A 19,046-nucleotide genomic window follows, 5' to 3' on the forward strand; every position below is an offset into this window, starting at 1 on the left:
CCTTGATACCTTGCTGAAGAAAATGTGTATCCGCACTTAAAACAAAACATTTCTTCGATCTTCCTGCACTTGACGCCGTAGAACAGTTTCCTGGTCATCTTTTTCTTTCTCGACGCGCACAGTCGGGGACAACCACAGCTTTCCATTTCTGTCTGAACAGGCCACTCGTAGATCGTACATGACTGTTTGTGGCTGACGTCTTTCCTCCAATCAACCCATCCCAGTCAAGCGCATGAGAAACCGCAGCAAATCACACGCAATCCTCCAGTTCATCGCCAGGAACACTCATCTCAAATAGCGTACAAAAGTCTCGTAGATCTGATCATCCATATCAATCACTTCCAATCAAGCTCAAACCTGCACCGACACACTGTCCACAGCACTGTCCACAGCTGAGAACTACTCGATTCTCTCCCACCCGGAATTCATGTGATAGCGCTCCATAAACAAGGACCCTGTCAGGGGACGCTCTGGAGGGCACGGAGTGTCAACAACGGACTCGGGTGACGAGGACTTGGAACGCTCAACACGCACAGAATCGTTGTCATCATTGAAAGAAGAACACAGCACGGACCTGATTCGTGTCTTTTCGGCAACAGCTGCAATAGTTGCAAGATTCGCCCGAGCACCAGCGGGCATTGGCATCTCCGCCGACTCATGTTCGTACTCATTGTTTTTGTGGTAGTTGAAGAACCCATCTTCAACTTCCCCCGTGCCAAAAAACAGTTGCTCCAAGGCGTCGTCGAGAAGTGCTGAGCCGTCATCACCTTCTCCACTGCCAAGCAACTCCTCTTCAAGGGCTTTGTTGAGAAGCACTGAGCCATGGGTTGAAACATCATCGTCGTCATCATCATCATGAACAGAGAACGTGCATTCGGTGGCCGTATCACAGGCTGGAGTGGCCGGGCTTTGCGCCCGCTTGCGCCGAGTCGTCTCTTCCTTGTCTGAATCGGAACTTGAATCAGCTGTATCAAATTCAGCCTCAGACTCGTTGGGTAGGAACTCCTTGTCGGACGCCATGTGAGACTCTTCATCCCGATCATCAATGAAATCTGCGTCGCTATTAGAGGAATACTCATCCATACCGATGCTAGTATCAGGCAGGTTGGGGCTAACGCTGTCCACGCCGCGAAGAAAGTGTGCCTTTGGTTCTTCCAGGCGCCATTTCCACGACTTGGCAAGTGTCAGAGCCACATCGGTACGGTAGGCATCGGGGATTTGAAGGCACTCTAGAAGCTTTCCGACGATCTGTCCAGCCTCGAGACTCGGAAACGACTTCGCTAGGATGGCGCGCAGAGAAGGCCGAATGTTGTCCTCCTTGCGTATCTTCGATAGCTGAAGAAGCTGGCCAATTTGACAGTGGGTAGAAGCAATTGTCTCCAGATCGCTCACTTTGAACGTGGTGACGATCGCCTCTTTAGGCACATATCCCCAAATCAGGAACTCGCTATAGCCCTTGTATCGTTTGAACTGAATCCCAGAGTTAATAACGATCGATTTTGCCGAGAATGCCGCAGTGTCTAGTTTCGAGGAATCAATAATGGACACGACTGCGTCGGCGCCGGCGCGTAGGGCGCGGTGAATTGGGCCGAGCAAAGTTGCAAAGGTCGAAATGAAAGGTGACTTGACCTTTGCCTTGGTGATGTGTCGCTTGATGCAAGCGTTGAACTGCTCTTCCGGGATATCGCCGGGTCCGTAGATCTCAGGAAACACATTCTCAAACAACCCGGAGACGAAGCGGACTTCCAAGTTGACTCCCTGCGAATGAGCGTTGAACCAACGATACAACAGAGGTGGAAGATCTGTGCACGCTCCTGGAAGTTTTTCGTTGCTAGTGTCGGCAGAGCGGACCTAAAGCAAATAGTAAGTTAAGGCTCACTTCGGGCTTCCGAACGAAAAGTGTACACTTGCTTCGGTGTTGTCTCCGGGCTCATTTTGCTCTGAGATTTCGGCCTCCTTTTTCTTCTCGTTTTCGCCGTCCACGAAGCACCAGTAACAAACACAGACCCCTTTGTGCAGAGAAGCAACGGTGCCAGTCTGGTTGTCGCTTGTGAGTTTGATCTGAGAAGAGCTGGGATCCTCGGAGTAAAGGTGCAGCCTCTTCGCAATCACCGACTCAGGCGTCAGCGGAGAGATACTATCATCAGAGATTTCAGGCTCTGGCTCAGGTCGTTTTCGTTTCTATTGCAAATCACATTAGAGCGTGGCTTTCAAAGGAGCTGGTGGATTTACCGAAGCGACGTTGATGGGAGCAGGAACAGAGTGTTTCTTCTTAGCAGAATCCACGGGCGTCTTTTGAGCGAGGCCCACTGGCTTTGTAGGCTGACTCTTGGGCTGTCGCATATCGCATTAAAGTGAAGTCTTCGAAGGAGCTGAGGACTTACTGGTGTAATCTGAGGACTAGGAAGAGCAGGATGTGCGACAGAGTCCGTCTTCCTAGATGGCTGAAGCTTTGCCTTTTGTGTATCATGTTAGACCAAAGCATTCAAGGGAAGAGTTCGATAAACTTACCCAGTTGTTTCCCACAGCAGGAGATGACACAACGGGAGGAGAGGAAGGAATTATCTCCACCATCGGGTTCTTCTTCCAGTTGATTGTTTTGGCTCGCTATTGCATATCACATTAGAGTTAGACTTTCAAGGGAAGGGGCGTATAAATATACCAAACTCCAAGTCATGGGAGGAGGCGAGGGGGGAGGAGGGGAGGGAGAAGGAGATGGACTCCTCTGAGCTCGAGTTCGGCGCTGTTGCATATCATATTAGAGCAGTGGTTCTGAGGGAGGAGGTGTATAGACTTACCATGATTGGAGGATGAGATGATACAGGGTGGTAAGATAGAAAGTAGAAGATGTGATCGAGGAGATGGAAGCAGAGAGGTTGGGAGAAGAAGAAGAACAGATAGAAGAAGGGGAGTCTGGATTGGAAAGTACTCGGAGGCAGTGAAAGTGAATGTTGCGGCTGTATGTCCCATTCAGGAAAGGGAAGAATAAGAACAAGAGCATATCGCAGGTATCCCATAAGAACAACAACCGCTGAACCATCCTATTGATCGTAATAGTGAATGAATGAATGATCTATTATTCTGTTATACTCTACCTTGTCGCATTCAATTGGATCAAGCATTGTTAAAAGCTTTTGGACACTGTAAACCCAACAACTGAGCCCACTATAGTCACTGAAGAACCCTCAGTCAACTCCCGTCGAACGTAGAAGCAGTCTTAACACGCGGGGATAAAAAGGATTGCACTCAGATTCCGGCGGGCTTTAAAGCGGATAGTGTGGATTTCTGTTTTCAAGTACTCTCAGAGGTTGGATGTATGTATGTATGGAGAACGAGTGTACCCGATTAGGAAAATACGATGATGACCGGGGTAGGCGGTTGGAAACTATCTACAGTCGTTGTAGGTAACATAGTAGTTTAACGGCTTTATGAGTTTCTGTCTTGAAATAAAACTTGCTCTGCGAGCTGCCCGGGAAGATGCAGTAAAAACAATTTACACGCCAGGAGTCGCCAGAATGCATAGAAGTACAAGGGAAAAAAACCAAAACGAAAACGAAATATATCAGGCATGTTATGAGTCGCTAGGAAAGAATAAACCAAGATAAGAATTTAAGGATTTCCTAGGACTTCTGCTACGTCATGCCTGGCCTAGGGAAGATCGGGACGGTGTCCATCTGTTCCAGTCCGCTCATTGTCCCGGTTTGTCCGGAGGATTGCCAGCCTCGGCCCGTTTGTTGGTTGATGAACTGGCTCTGGCGGAAGGGATTCGTGCTCCCCGTGGGATTTGGCTGCAGCGGCTGCAGGCCCTGCTGCTGTGGTTGCTGTTGCGAAGGCGGGACTGAAGAGCTTCGTGCAAAGGGGTTGGTGCCTGTTCGCTGCGGTTGAAGGGCCTGTGTTGGCAGTGGTGGTGGCTGCGATTGAGCGGACTGCGGGGAGTACGGCTCAGACGACCCTTGGCTGAACTGCGGCGTTGCCATAGATAGGCGCCGAGCGAAAGGATTCGTATTTTGACGGGAGAGCGGAGTCGCGGGTGTCGGAGATCCTGTGGAGGACTGGGGTAGCATGGATTGCCGGAATGGGTTTGTCGGTGTTCCCTGCTGCGGTCTCGGTACGGCCGGTGGCGGTGGCTGTTCCTGCTGAGCGTACGAGACAACACCGCTCTGCGGGATCGGGGCGAGTGGCGACTGGTAGTCGTATGTCTGTGGCTGCGGTGTGTATCCCCCGAATCCTGCACCCGTGGGGGTTGCTTGAAGCGGCTGTTGCGCCTGTTGCTGCCCAAAGGGATTGTTGGGGTTCTGCGGCGCATAGGATCCTCCAAACGGGTTGGATTGCCCATATCCAGTCTGCTGAGGTTGCTGGTATCCAGTCTGCTGAGGCTGCTGATACCCAGTCTGCTGAGGCTGCTGATATTGCTGCGGGAACCCGGTCTGCTGAGGGTAGAACCCTTGCTGTGGTTGTTGTTGGAAGCCCGTTTGCTGGTACTGCATCCCGGGTTGCTGCACTGGGGCTTGTTGCCCCATCGGTTGTTGGTTCTGTTCGATGGATTCGAAAAAATCCATCAAGTCCGCAGGAGGGGGCTTTTGCTGCGGGGGCGCGCTGGACACGGGCTTGGGGTCAGCCGAAGGGGCGCTAGCGGCCGTGGTGCCGATGGAGGGCGGTGGTGGTGGATGGCCGCCCTTTTTCGCAGCGAGGTATTCCCGACGACGAAGATCAAAGTCGGGATCATTGAGATCATCTTCGAGGAGGCGAGCCAAGTCAGTGGAGGCGTGCTTGAGTTTGGGAATCTCCAAACGAGTGGCCGACTGGAAATGCCTCGCGACCCCAAGAAACTGCACCACTTCCTCGGTCTGCTTGGTGAACGTTTTGTAGATAGCCAAGGCGCGGATACTATCCGGCCGCGACATTTCGAAATAGTGTTCTAAAGGGCTCAGGATCAGAAACGGAGCGCGACCAACATGGCGACAGGGGACCTACCCAAGACATTGATTGTGCCCTCATTCATCACCGAGTACAGAGTGAGAAGGTCGAGGGTGAGGAGGCGAAAGGCAGTCAGGCTGATCTCGTTCTCGGGCTCATCCGACAACAGCTGCATGGGGGGGTTAGTCGCGGAATGCATTCCGACTCAGGAAAATAAACTGACATCACAGCGCAACAGAGCACGAATCTGCTTCTGTACAACTTCCGTCTCCCGTAGAAGACCTTTGTCCACGCTCAATCGCTTTAGTCGCCCTGGTCCGCTTCGTACGTGGTCGGCCTTCGTCGCTTCGAATGCTTTGGCGCGCACAATGAGATACTCGCCATAACGCCGGATGTTATGCCCCTGTGCTTGCGCTGAAAGGTGTCAGTGAATCCACTACATGGACCGAGCGTAGGTTGGACTAACCTTCAGAGAAATTGCTGGGCGCAATCTTCTTCGGATTCTCCGCCAGGAACCCCAGCGCCGAATCTTCTGCGCCTTCGCGGATCATAAAATGGACGACAATGAGTGCTTTGAACACAATGGTCCATGCAGGGTCCCGAAGCCGCAGCTGCAGAATCCGAAACACTTCCGCCACCCCTGCATCGCCTGTTTTGGTCGCGAGGAGGATGTGCTCGATATATTTGGATTTGGGGGCCGCAAGCTGTGTAGCTAGGATGTGAGCGACCGAGATGCCAATTTAAATGCCCGTTCAACCAACCTTGAGCTTGGTGGCCCCTTTTACCGACTTCTCAAACTTGTGGGACATTGCCTCCTAAGCGTGCAGGTCGATGCCCAATTGCCGTCGAATGAAAGGGAAGCCGGGGCAGTCGAGGAAATATAAGCGTCGCAAAAGATTGCTTCAAGGATCACAACCGTCGAGTTATTGTAACGGATCTTCCACGATCATTGCCTGTGTCGCGCAGGAAGTGGCTCATTGAAGCATGCTGGCTGTCTGGGATACGTTGCTGTTCGAGAGAAGAGGGAAAAGGACGCTCGGAAGAGCCGGACTGGCAATTAAGAGCTAGGGGATACCCTGTAAAGGTGTAAAGTGAGTAATATAGCGATGGAGGATAAGGATAGCCCGAATAACAAAGGGTGCTGGGGGGGGATCGCAAGAGAGAGTGAGGGAGACGTCTCAGTCATCCATCGCCCAATCGGGTCTAGCTCCGGTCCGGGCATCTCGTGCTGCACTCAGCCCTAACTACATCCTATCCTATACATGGTATCGACCGCGGCATGGCAATGAGCATATTGTCGTGACTTTCCAGCCTCCTTTAATCACTTCTAGGCAAAATCTGACTACAACCAATCTTCAAAACCAACGCTCCAAAGCTATTTCCGGGGATATTATAAGTTTGATTCAAACAGTCCAGGTCGCAGAGGGGTAAATAGAAAGATTGGTTTCCAGGAGGCAGATTCCCATTGTTGGCATAGGATTGGACGATCGACTTGGTCGTGTCTCCGGTGTAGTTGGCGGCAAAGCCATACTGCGTCTGAGACAGCTCGGATGATTTGGCAATAAATGTTAGATTAAGGCTAATTTGGGTGTCATATATATATTGGATACACAAGTCGATGCGTGCATGTCATTATGTACCCAGCCATTGACAACTTGATTACATCAACTTGCGACGGCACTTCTCATCGCGTCCATCCCAGCAGAAATAAGGCTCAAGAGTTGGCTGTATTGCCTGAGTCCATTGGAGATACTGTCGAACTCATTAGAGGTTAAATAAGTAGAGAAACTTGATACCTTCCTCTCCGACGCCTAGAAGTTGACGGAAAGAGAGTTCTGGAACGAACGAAATCCAATTTCGTCTGTCGGCGAGCCGTTCTGATTAACTTCGAAGTGCGAGTCGAACCATCATTGAATTAAGTTTTTGCCTTCGAAGGTTATGTATGCATAGCGGAAGGCGGTAGCTCTAAGCCGAATGAGCTGATTGACTCGATTACAGTCAGCCACTCGCGATTTCCAGGCCGTAAAGGCGATCGCCGACCGTATTATTCCGCTTGTGTCGCTTATGTCAAGGCTTTTGTGGTCTCTTGAGGCCCATCACGGAGACTGTCTTGTCAAAGTTCTATCTATCGTCGTGGTGGATCCTATACTACATAGTCGTCCTTTGAGCGCCGTTGAACTACTCACGGATCGCCTTCGGATTCTAGCATTTTGCATGTTGATAGTCATATCTTCACGAGAAACGTGCTGCAAGTCCTCGTTGAGGTTGGGCAAACTTATAGTTCCATTTCGCGCTGACGATCTGAACTGGCGTCTCGCCAGGCTTCGCGAGCAGAAGATTTACCATTTCTCGTACGCGAGACGGTGTAGGCGCTGCTCCACGACGGACTAGAGAGAGTAACTATGGCGTCGTTGGTGGTTAAAAAGGGTAGGCAGTGATGGGGTGACGCGGTCGGGTTGCACCGCTACTCCCGGCGATCCCCTCGGCTCGTATTGCGACAGGGCGCATGAGTCGACCGGGATGGTATTCCTGTCTGACGATCCGATATGCTTAGTTTTCGGCGAGCCCTCCAACGGTTGGACAGTCGCGTTCTTCGCAGATTCGCGAAGAGTTCGAAATACTTATGCAAGGGCCAGAGGCCCCCAGTTAGATTGTTTCATGATTCATGTGCTTTTTTTTTTAGCGCATGCTGATCCTTTATACGGCACTACATACCGTACACGGTACTTTTTTCACTGTTGAGCACTCAATATTCTGTGGCCCTTTAGCCATTTAACCCTTCCTCAGAGCCTTGTACAAAGATAGATAGGTCATTTTGGCAGCTGGTACGGGTCCGGCGCCTTAACGAACGCCACTGGACTCCTCTGGGTCCACCACGCGGACGAAGCCGAGGATCGAGTAGGGAACGCGGTCAGATTTTCCAGTATGTAGAAATGCTGCGCCCGATTAATACGACTGTCAGCCCAGACGCACAGCCCCGTCAGCGAGAGATCGGCCTTTTGTCCCTGCAGAAATCATGGCAGAAACGTAGAAATCAGGAGAAAAGCGCAGGGCGGCCCGGGGCAAAATGCGAACGGGCCTCCAGGGCTGTCCGAGTCAGATCGGGCAAAGCCTAGAGCACTACCGGCACCAATAATAATAGTTGATCAACGATTGTCCTTATCCACCTGGGCCGAGAGACGACCGGAATCTTCGCCGACAAGCGTTGAACCGCGCCCGGCCTGGCAATTAGTGAACGAAGTGAACTCAATGTCGCAAGTCCTGATTGGCGTGGATTGAGGAAAAACGATTCTCTTCAGCCGCATTTAGTTACTACCGCATTTCTACCCCGCCGGTCCCCCGGTTCAAAAAGACGTTCTTCCTTTTTTTCCTTTTGTTCTCTCTCTTCAATGCCTCCGCTGGTCCTATCAAGCTCGCCGCCATGGACGCCAAGGACGCCTTCACTGGTCCCGAACATTCCTTACCGGTGCTGTCCCGGGCGCCTCCCGCAGAGACCACCGCTGCCGCCGACCCTCTTATGAAGGATCCAACGGCAGCCCCAACACCGCAGCCCTCCGCCCGCAATGCGCCGTCCAAGGTTCGCAAGGCCCGCAAGAACAACAATGCGTCGGGCAAGTCGACTCTATTCTGGGTCAACTCTGATCCACAGTCCGCAGCCCAGGGGACCAAGGACGAGACTCTGAAGCGCATTCGCTCGCATGTGATGTCGGAGCACAACCGCAAGAAGAGACTCGAGAACACGAAACGATACAAGACCAAGACCTGGAAGCACCTTGCCTTTCAACCTCCCGCGACGGCGTTGACGGTCGGTCCTCAGCTCCCGCCCGCATCGGCCTCGCTTAATAATGGTAGAAGCCCGGCTGCGATTGAATACTCGGGTCAACATCAGGAGCTCATCCCCGCGGGAACTACAACATACGCTTCTTCTACCACCTACCCGTCATCGTCGAGCTGGGATGACGATGAATACGATGAACCCGCCCCGTCGTCCATATGGACCTACTTGGGGCAAGGCGCTAGAGATCCATTTAATACTGGACATACCCAGCTCACAGATCGGATGATGCGCCATGTACAAACCTGTATCTTACCCCCTCCAAACTGAGGCGTATCTGACACGCTAACACCCTGGATAGTCCTCTGGGATCTCACCCAAGAAGCGCATCCATTACAAACTCGATATAAGCCAAAATTGCAGGCGCATTGGGCCGGCTTGATCCAAAAGGACCCGGCAATTCTGCACGCCTCAATTTGTATGGTGACCTCGAATGCGGCCATGCAACGAGGCGAGTTTCCTCTCACCGACCCCAGTAAACCACGCACCCCGCTTGTGCTGGATACGCTCCATCATCGCGGCGAGACGATCCGCCTGGTCAACGAAGGTTTATCTGATCCGACCAAGGCCTCCAGCGATGAACTGATTGCCGCAGTTTCCACCTTGCTAACAATTGAGGTGAGTTTTATGCTTTTGGTTTGATTGGAAATTATACTCACAGATCTAGATCGCGTCCGGCAATCCCGATTACCTCAAAATCCATCTAGCCGGGTTGCGGCAAATGATCGCATTACGCGAAAATTTTGCCGATGTACCTTCAGATATCCGCTTTCAGATTTCATGGTCGGTTGTTTTCCTTGCCAGCAAGACACAATTAGCTGACTCTTTGTACAGGACCGATATCCGTGTCGCTTGTATGGCGCATGCGAAGCCCATCTTCCCTTTTATCCGCGGCACCCGCCCAGAAGGGTTATCTCTTACTCCACTTAACGACGATATTGTCCAACTGGCTACGCGTTTAGTACCGCTGACGAAGGTACCCGGCATTTTTAACGAGAAATTGATTGAAACCATCTATGACCTCGTCGAACTCAGCTGGTACGCTGAGTGGATCAAAGGCAGCACGGGACATAAAGATATCAGCGAAGAGACCGAAGACTACTTCAACAATGAGGTGCTGCATGTTGAATATGCCCTACACGCGGACCGCTACACGGCCTCAGGCCAGGTAAAAGGCGACAACTCGATCGAGGGCTGCACGCGCCTCACCTGCTTACTCTTCCACAACTCCGCCATCTGGAACTTCTATCCTGCTCTCGCTCCTCTCCTGCCAAAACCTATCATCGCCCTACGCCTCGCCCTCGCCGAGGCCATCCCGACAGGCCTCTTTGGTCTCTGTCCAGATCTGCTGTTCTGGATGCTATTCATCGGTGCTGCCTGCAGCTCATATCTACCGACAGAGCGCACCTTTTTCGTCAGCGAGCTAGCTGCGGCTTCTCGTCTCCAGGGGATCATCACATGGCAGGAAGCCCGACCTATTCTCCTGGGCTTTTTCTACGTCGACCGTATTCACCTGCCCATGTTACGCCAGATTTGGGAAGAGGTGCAACGGCAGCACACGCCGACAGAGTTATAATTTTCTTCTCTCTCATAGATTTTTTGGGGAGTCTCTTTGGGCTTGGGCATATAAAGGCATATTACCGAAGTCCTGTATATAGCATGGTTACAGTTAATGATTCACGACTTTATTCTAACGAAATCAACTTGAAGAACCAAGTCCTGTATACATTCTCTTCTTACGCGGCCACTTCTTTTTTTTACAATATTTTGCTATACACTAGCAGTCTCTGTTTCCGCCCCCATTATTGCCAAGATGGACGAATGCCTGGGGCGGAAGTTATGGAAAAACATCGCCCCTATCTGCTGCGGTAGCCTAGCCCCCCAGACCTTGGGTCTAAAGAAAGCACACGATGCAGACAATACAAAAGCTTCGCGCATGTCAAAATCCCTAACCACACACCCAATTCCAACCCACCCATGGCGGCCACATCAGATCATGAGGATGCCGCCCCAACCGCCGATCAACTTGCTGCAATCCACTCACTGGCAGAGTCGATCTATCTCGCCGCCGCGAGGTCATTGGGACTCCTCAAGCAGGTCCGGAGTGAGCTTGGGCTTTTCCTTTCGGTACTGAGCACAACTGAGACGCACATTCCGCATCTTCCCCGGAATAGTGCCCAGGTTACGGAAATCAGCAAGACATTGGAGGCCTGTCGTCAGGTGTTGCTGGATTTGCAACAATCCAAGGAAAGTTCCGATGAGAGCCAAATCTCGGATTTGGAAGCGAGACTATCCGCTTGTATTATTGATCTCACATCATTGAACACTGATCTGATGAAGTAGGTGTCTGGGTAGTCTGCTTTCTAAAGGTCAATTGCTAATCTGCGCTTAGGTTCTCGCAAGAAAATCTCGACTGCAAGTTACAAGCGTTCATAGATGAGATCCAAACCGGCATGCGAGATTCGAAGATTGTTGTTAATGCCCTGAGTGGCCATTCCTCCTCCAATGATGGTCCAGAATGGAATCTACTGCAACAGGAACTGGCGACGGTTGCCGGAATCAGCCCTGCACTAATCAATGAAGACCGCATGTTTATTGTGGCAAAGTTGCGAAGTGCTTTTCCGCAGCAGAAAAGGGCTCCTAGTCCTCGCGGTGCAAAGCGCGCCTCGAACCAACGACATGCCTCCTTCTCAATTTTCTCCAGCGACGGCCATTTCAACAAGAAAGTCGTATCCACCGACAAATTCCCGGCACTATTGGCCTCACAAGCTAGTGTAGAGTATTCAGACAAACAAGTGCGGCCCAAGCCCAGTTTTCCCATGCGGATGAAGGCGCAATCCGACCCACATGCAATGAGAAACACGCGCCCAAAAGACAACTTCCCGGTACGAGTGGCAACTTTCAGCGAGGCACAAAAGCAAACCATGCAACAATCCAGGTACAATCCTTCAGGCAAGAAACCCAGTGAGGCACGCAAACTATTCTACCAAATCCGGCACGGCCAACACGATTTCTTCTACCACATCTCCTGGGGCAATTTCCCGCAAGTGAAACAGTGTCTCGAGAAAGGCGCCGACGTCGAAGCCGTGCATGAAAACGGATGCACACCATTGCAAATGGCAGCATCATGCGGCTACGAGGAGATTGTCCGCCTGCTCATAAACTGGGACGCTGACATGAACCATTTCTCTTTCGGCCAACCGACTGCGCTCGGAAGAGCTGCTGCCATCGGCCATGGAGAGCTTGTCCAGTTGCTGCTAGAGAATGGAGCACAAGTGAACCGCGGCGGACAAAAACCGCTCTCCAAGGCGGTGGAGGCAGGCTGTGAGGATATCGTGCAGGTGCTGCTGGCTTGCGGTGCTGGAATTGACCTGATGGATGTTGATGGATCCACGGCACTGGGAAACGCCGTGAAGAACGGGCGTGTGGCATTGGCGCAACTCCTATTGGATAACGGGGCAAATGTTAGCAAAAGTTTGAATGGTGAAGGTAGACAGCCACTTTATGATGCTGTTGAGATGGGCTATGTGGATATGGTTAGGCTGTTATTGGCTTACAGGGCTGATCCTCGCATGAAGACTCGACAGGGGGCTTCTGCCTTGTCTCTGGCTGCGTCGATGAACCGGAGAGATGTTCTAGGAGTCTTTCAGCATTTTGGCTATTCTGCCGAGTCTGCTGGATATACCGCGGTGCAGTATGCTTAGAGTGAGAATGTGTATAGTATTAGAGGCAATAAGCAGAAGAGGGCGATGTAATACTGATACTTTGGAACCAAATAATAGAAAGTGTGCGTTATTGACTACTCGGACCTGCTATGGAAGACGAAAATCTCCTTACGGGACGCAAAACTTGAAGCGCATTACGTGCTCACTCGGGTTCATTTGTTCAGGCTATAGCCAGTGTTATCTTATGCAAAGTGGCTCGATCGTCGGTTTTGTTTGTTCGCAGCTAGCGAGACAAGTGGATAGTGGCCAGCTTATCACTTGTGGCATCCGTCCTCCAAATCCCGGAGGGTTCGGCCCTGTCAACACCGGCTTCAATCTCATCCTCCTTCGTCCCGTTGTCTCGACATTCGGGGCTTCATCTGCTTGAACTTTCTCTCTCTCATTTTCCTTTTGCTCTGTTCCTTCAGTTGTTGGCGAAAGACCAAAGTATACTCATCCGGTCCCACTGCAGAATTCTAATTTCCATATCTTCTAGCTTCCGACCCACCAGTTGCTCCATCTCACCCGTTTCCTTTTCATCCAGCAGACTGTGTCTCCCTTCCCACGCTCTCTCACGGCTCTTAATAGGCCCAAAAAGCGCGTGTCTGATCTATATTCTTTAATGAAGCATTGATATTGACGAATTGAGCCTCGAAAAAGATGTCCATGTTTCAAGTACAGTAGTTCTCCGTTCCTGCGGTATTTTGCTGCTAGCTCTAGCGCCCCTATAAGCTTTGACTTAAGTACTGCCGAAGTTGCAGAAACCTTGATCTTGGCACTTTGTCTCCTGAGTCCGAGAAAACGCCGGGTTTCACCCGTGATTATCATCGTCCCCACTTTGTTCATCAGACAATGCTGGGAGATTGGAGGGATATAAGAAGCTCCGCCTGTGCCCTGGTCCCTTAAGGGATCAATAACATTTATTTAAAAGCTCCTTCCTGCTCGTTTTTCTGTGGAGATTTCTGTTTCGTGGCGGATTCCTACCTTCTTGCTTTTGTTTACTTCTACATCCTTATGTCGGACTTGTTCTCACCCGACCTTTGAACTGACTCTTGCTGGATTCTTTTTCTAGGATTTGTCTTCTTATACTCGCAACTCACAATCTATTGAAATGCATGTATAGATGGATGGTTGTCTGGCAGGATATGTGACCACGGCGCATGATGCCTCTCTACTCAACCACATCCCATCTTCTTCCATCCATACTTCTTCCGTTTCCCACCCAGACGCGACATTGGTCTTGAGAAGGCAGTCAAAAGCCGTGCCCACCTATTGCACGGGCAATGAAATAACATCCACTGCATGCAACAGTCATCAATCATGTCTCCACGAAGGACACTACACTCGCTGGTCACAGCTTCAGTCAGCCAATGAATTGATCCAGGTATGGAAAGCCTACCTACACCTACACACTCTGGAAAAAGGCACAGCATATCGTGACTATAATGTCATCTCATTTGACCATAATATCTTTGATGATTATTACTGACAGACTTAGCAGCTAGGAAACTAAATACAAAAAAAAGGGGGGGGGACCAAAGCAAGCAAGTACACTTGCTTCCTCCCCCCGACGTTTTATACTGGCGTACCCACAGTCCAAAGAGGCTGTGCAGATGTGCCAATGGCTCCGTCCACCGCGCCAGCGAAGAACCTTTGCAGCGACTGACTAGCCACAGACTGACCTCCATTCCTCGAGCTGCTCTCCTCATACCAACACCCAACTCGAGGAAACCCCTTCGACTGCAGAAAAGATCGTACAAGAATGGGTATCAAACATTACAACTCTCACCGTCACTCTTTCCTCTCCTTTCTACTCTCGAGGAGAGATATCTATACCTGCTCGCGCTTGGTCTTTTCGCGGCGGGCACGGCCAGTGGCCGACCAGGGGAAGTGGGCGACCGGAACAACGAAGAAGCTGTTGCTGTCGTCGGCCATACCAGCGAAGGCGTTGTACCAAGCGGCGAATGCAGCCAGGAGACCAAAGAAACCACCAGCCTTCTGGAGTTTGGTGTTGGGGGCCGAGGTGTCGGGGCCGCCCTCGTTGTAGAGGTAGCCAAGGCCAAGCAGCAGGAAGGTCAGGTCCAGGAAAAAGAACAGGCAGAAGAATGCCACCGTTGAGCGAAGCGTGCAGAGGACCAGGATGGTCGTGAAGATGAACCAGCCCTGCGAGTATCGATCAGCGGGTGTTTTTTTTTTTTCTGGGATTATCCATGAGTGAAGCTTACCATCAGGAACAAGCCCATTGCGTTATTGAAAGCCGGGGTCCCAGCGCCGCTCGGCGCAGCGCTGGTGGCGAACTGCCCGGCAATATCGAAACCGCCGGGAGTGAGGGTGATACCGAAGGCAATCCAGAATCCACCATACGAGGACAGGGCGGTGGCACCGAAGGTGTTTCCGACAGCCATTTCCCTATGAAGAGAGGCCATCGTTAGCTAGAGGTCTCTCACAAAGATTCAATTGACGGGGAGCGGTGACATACCACATGCCGGCGAGCAATTGCACCAGACCACCATATCCGAAGGCCAGACCGACGACGATGTTGGGGACGGTCAAGCCACGGGTGCTCATGTTGACGAGACTCAGCACGAAGGTGGTCAGGGCGAAAGCAGACAGACCCAGAGGAGCTGGGTTGGCGAACTTGCGACCCTCGACGGGCTTGTATAGACCGGGCTGGAACTCACCACCAAAGGCGGGCAGGCGGGATTCGGCGGTGTTGACGTGAGCCAGAGGACCGTAGCCGAAGCGGGCAGCCTGTTGAGCAATCTGGTGCTCCTCCGCAGACATGGTGTGGTTCACGGTGTTGTTGGTCCCGGCCCCGGCGCGGTCAGCCTCGACGTCCTTCTCCAGGCCGACGTTGTTTGCTTCAGCTGCAGACATGATTGTTGCTTCCGAAAACTGAAAATTAAGAGTTAAAAGGGTTTCCTATCAAAGGCAAAAAAAAGACCAGCTTGCTGGACTAACAACCGCGACCGATATTATAACACAGTTATAATAGGGGGGCGGGAAAATGCAATACAAAAAATAAGAACAATCCAATCAATGGGAAGCCAAACAGCACTGCTGGGCTAGTTGATGGGAAACAGGTGACACGCAAGAACAACGACGAAAAAGATAAAAGGAAAAAAGAAAGCTTGAGAGGAAAAAAGAGCCGGCCTTATTATAGGGACGCGGAAGGAGCGCTGTCAGAACGCCCTGGACCATCATCCAGGGGGGCCAAGCAGCCGCGCCAGAGACGCTAGGCGAGGCTAGAGACGAGCGTTGCAACACCAAGTGGACAATGCGGGGCGGAGATGAAAACCAAAAAAAATCCAACTTACTTCGAAATTATTATTTTTTGGTTTTTGGTGCTCGGCAAGAGCTCTCGAGGTTCACTAGACCGCAATGATGTGCTGACACCGCTCCACAAACACGGAAGATTATTGAATTGAGGTGTTGGGCCAAATCAATAGCTTAGCCAAAGAGAAAAAGTGGATCCGGATTCGGATTTAGGCTGATGAACAATAGAACCAAGAAATTATTGACAGTCAGGACAAGTCGCGAAGTGCCACAACTCGAGGGGGGGGGGATCGAGCTGGTAAATATACCAGTCGGGGAGGGGTTTCTAGAGTTGTATGCCGACTCAGCCATTCGCTGTGACGGAGTGGGACGGCGGGGGGGAACAGAGTAACACGGAATACCAGACGAGCACACTAACTTGGACACGGAGGGATGGGTGAAAGGAACTACGCAGATGGGCCAAAAGTGGAGATCGCTGGACCAGGCGATGGATCCGGGGTTGGCAGAAGAGCCCACCAGTGACTGGCCGGCCGGACGGGATGAAAGCCATTGAGGTGCCGAGGACGCCGAACAAACAGAGTTCAGGACTTTTTCATCACCGCTAGGGATGATCGTTCCCTCTCTACCGGTTATTATTCCTGACAGTGACTTTGCCGATGACGCTGGATTGGGGAGGTTGCTTTGTTCATCTCGTGACTAGCTCAGACCCTCATTCGTAAACACCGTAGGTCCGGGATCCGTACACGTCTGTTTGTCACCGTAATTTCCACTACTACTGCTTGCAGAACGGGGATTTTCTTCGTCGCCGTCTGATCACCCACTGCTAACTGTTGATTCAGTCGAGCGACTGTTTCAGGCCATAAATCATCAGGGCGATCCCTCGGCTGTTTTTGTTGTTCGCCAGACCTTTCTACCTACCTGCTTTTTGGGGGTCAGATCGCTCAATCTGAGTAGCAGGGATCATTCGGTGGGGAGGGAGGCTTGTTGATCCTCATGAACTATTAGGTACTGGGTACCTCGATCCACCGCCAAGGCACTATGTAAACCCCCGTACCGGGTACAGCGGGCAGCTTCGTCCCGACCTCGTCCTTCCCAGTTTTCATTCTCGGCCATACAGGCATTTCTGCAATGTTATTACGCTGGTAACATTCAACCACCAAACAGATCGACAGCCATGTCGTACGCTGCTGACTTTGGCTCATATTGAGGTGTACCTTGGCGGGGAAAATAACGCACCAATGAACTCATCAACCACGGTATTTTTTCTCCAATTCTGTGGTATTGCTCACTCATCTTCCTCAGTTCTCGCAGAACCCCCTTTTACGGGTCTTAACAGCAACCTATCACCTCTTCGGGCGGCCGCGTGGGGATTGCGTGGAGTATCGCAACGTCCCCGACCCATCTTGCCGACCGGTCTATCCTCATGAAACTCACCCACGGGCTGTAGAGAAGGCAAACCCAGTCCGCGCTGTTTCAAGCGGCCCGGCTGTGCTCCGCATGTCCGAAATTTGATTTTTTGGGGTTCTTGATACGTAAGCACATTAGACTTTCTGATGGAGCAACAAGCAAATAACCCCATCGTCACACAGAGCTCCCGGACAGCAAGCTAGAGCTAACGGGAACCTCTAACGCCACCACCTTTCCCGAAAGGGCCATCAGTCCGTCCGCAGCTTGGTGACTGGCGGGCCAGGGTGGGAACTCGGATCGTCTCGATCGGCGTGGCATGTGTTGGTATGTATGTGTTGAGGCAAGGCCCCTTTTGGGTTTCTACTTCTGGGCCCCCGGAAGGCAAGGCACATGGCGAAACCGTCTGGGTTTAGATTTGAGCTAGTCACTTGCACGGGCTGTGCTATGTAGGTGTGATGATCCACCGCGGCAGGGGAGTAAAATCATCAGGATGGACCTCGTGTAGACTGCGCTGCTACGATCGAGCAATTATGGCTAGACGGGTAAATAGCTGGTTGTTTTCGAGAGTAGTTAGCACTAGGCACTCTCCAAGTCATGCATTTACCGCATAGATATCTTCGGTGTACTTGGCAATAATAATAGCAACACGGGAAGTCAGCGCCGTCTACGTACTGAGGGACAGGGGGTGGGAGCCGGGGGGGAGAAGAGAATAGAGCACGCTGATTGACGGGGTTTCCCTCCTTCATCACCTACCCCTGTCCAGTCCTGCATCCGCGGTGCAGGGACTGTAAGCAATGATTAGCTAGCGTCGCTTCGACCGAACATGACGGCCGATATTGCAATTGTTGCCTGCGCTCAGATCCATAATCAATGCCATTTTTATTACTGCTCCATGCTATGGTTGTTTCATGTTCCTGGATTTCGTCCAGGATGTTTTGTGTGCATATTCTGAGGCTTACTTGACGACGGAAAAGGAGTTTCACAGCACGAGCAACAGTTTAGGCAGCTCGGCCCGTCGTCCTTTCGACCAAGTCTAGATCGGATGCCATCATGCCTCATATTCCTCTGCGGTTCGTACAATCTGGACGCAACTAATTCCTGAGATCTACCCTTCACATAGTTAGTGTAATACATGCAGACGCAAAGAAGATCCTGCTGTCAAAAATACAGCCATGCACTTGTCCGGATATGGACAGTGCGCTTACAGAAAAAAAGAACTCCAATAATTATAGTCATAGAAATGGAGATGTAGTTCACCGCGAATCCTGTAGGGCGAGCAGGATTCCCCGCGCAGCTCAACTTAGATCCATTTGGAGCTAACCCCACACCGCTGATCCTGATGTGATTGGAACAGACTATGCGATGTATTTAGAAGTGCGCGCCAATAATAACTGACTGTGTCCGTCGCGAGCGCATGGCTTGCCACGACTGAGCTGGCTTATGCATATGGCTGCCTTTGCTGGTTGGTACGAGACAAAAGTTGCCCACGGTGCGGCAAATGCGGGGAGATAATCACTAACGCTTCAGCTCTGTTGCTGACGAGGCATATGTTGGTCCATCGAGTTGGGTTAGTTACATACTAGCCGAGTTGGCGCTCGCTCGTAGCGTCATAAGTAGAGACCGATAGCTACAGCCGTAGGATTTGCAGATCTGCAACGACTAAGAGGTGAACATGACACCGATGTCTTTCATTCGAACCAACTGTTCTACCGTATAGTCTAGTCCCCGCAATTCATTGCTTCCGCCTGACCGGGATTGTCGATCATCCGATTTGCCGTAAACAGGTTTAGTTCGACAGCGGAGACGGGTGAGGGGTGGCCGGCGCTCGGCCATGGTCTCCAACTCTGTTGCGCCCGACGAACCGGATGCCAGGCGCCTTTGGTCCACGATTCGGTGGCATGCGGAGT

At 51.5% G+C, this 19,046-nt stretch overlaps 5 protein-coding genes across 5 annotated transcripts; 2 read left to right on the forward strand and 3 right to left on the reverse strand.

Annotated features, from left to right (window-relative positions):
- Window positions 1-399: 399 nt before the first annotated feature.
- On the reverse strand, window positions 400-2,801 carry PFLUO_LOCUS4325 (uncharacterized protein; the record flags this gene model as incomplete). The annotated part of the gene is made up of 6 exons (XM_073781663.1): window positions 400-1,851; window positions 1,906-2,181; window positions 2,233-2,334; window positions 2,385-2,456; window positions 2,512-2,607; window positions 2,799-2,801. 6 exons carry the CDS (start codon window positions 2,799-2,801, stop codon window positions 400-402), a joined length of 2,001 nt encoding a protein of 666 aa, XP_073638396.1.
- Window positions 2,802-3,632: 831 nt separating this feature from the next.
- Window positions 3,633-5,726, reverse strand: PFLUO_LOCUS4326 (uncharacterized protein; the record flags this gene model as incomplete). The annotated part of the gene is made up of 5 exons (XM_073781664.1): window positions 3,633-4,918; window positions 4,975-5,086; window positions 5,141-5,331; window positions 5,384-5,621; window positions 5,679-5,726. The coding sequence occupies 5 exons, from the start codon at window positions 5,724-5,726 to the stop codon at window positions 3,633-3,635; spliced, it is 1,875 nt and encodes a 624-aa protein (XP_073638397.1).
- A 2,612-nt stretch (window positions 5,727-8,338) lies between these two features.
- Window positions 8,339-10,328, forward strand: PFLUO_LOCUS4327 (uncharacterized protein; the record flags this gene model as incomplete). Its single annotated transcript, XM_073781665.1, has 4 exons — window positions 8,339-8,999; window positions 9,054-9,370; window positions 9,420-9,535; window positions 9,587-10,328. The coding sequence occupies 4 exons, from the start codon at window positions 8,339-8,341 to the stop codon at window positions 10,326-10,328; spliced, it is 1,836 nt and encodes a 611-aa protein (XP_073638398.1).
- A 401-nt stretch (window positions 10,329-10,729) lies between these two features.
- Window positions 10,730-12,456, forward strand: PFLUO_LOCUS4328 (uncharacterized protein; the record flags this gene model as incomplete). The annotated part of the gene is made up of 2 exons (XM_073781668.1): window positions 10,730-11,091; window positions 11,145-12,456. 2 exons carry the CDS (start codon window positions 10,730-10,732, stop codon window positions 12,454-12,456), a joined length of 1,674 nt encoding a protein of 557 aa, XP_073638399.1.
- Window positions 12,457-14,286: 1,830 nt separating this feature from the next.
- Window positions 14,287-15,333, reverse strand: PFLUO_LOCUS4329 (Meiotically up-regulated protein 86 protein; the record flags this gene model as incomplete). The annotated part of the gene is made up of 3 exons (XM_073781669.1): window positions 14,287-14,619; window positions 14,682-14,865; window positions 14,936-15,333. 3 exons carry the CDS (start codon window positions 15,331-15,333, stop codon window positions 14,287-14,289), a joined length of 915 nt encoding a protein of 304 aa, XP_073638400.1.
- Between the last annotated feature and the right edge of the window lie 3,713 nt (window positions 15,334-19,046).

This window comes from Penicillium psychrofluorescens, assembly GCF_964197705.1.
Source record: "Penicillium psychrofluorescens genome assembly, chromosome: 3".
NCBI lineage: Eukaryota > Fungi > Ascomycota > Eurotiomycetes > Eurotiales > Aspergillaceae > Penicillium > Penicillium psychrofluorescens.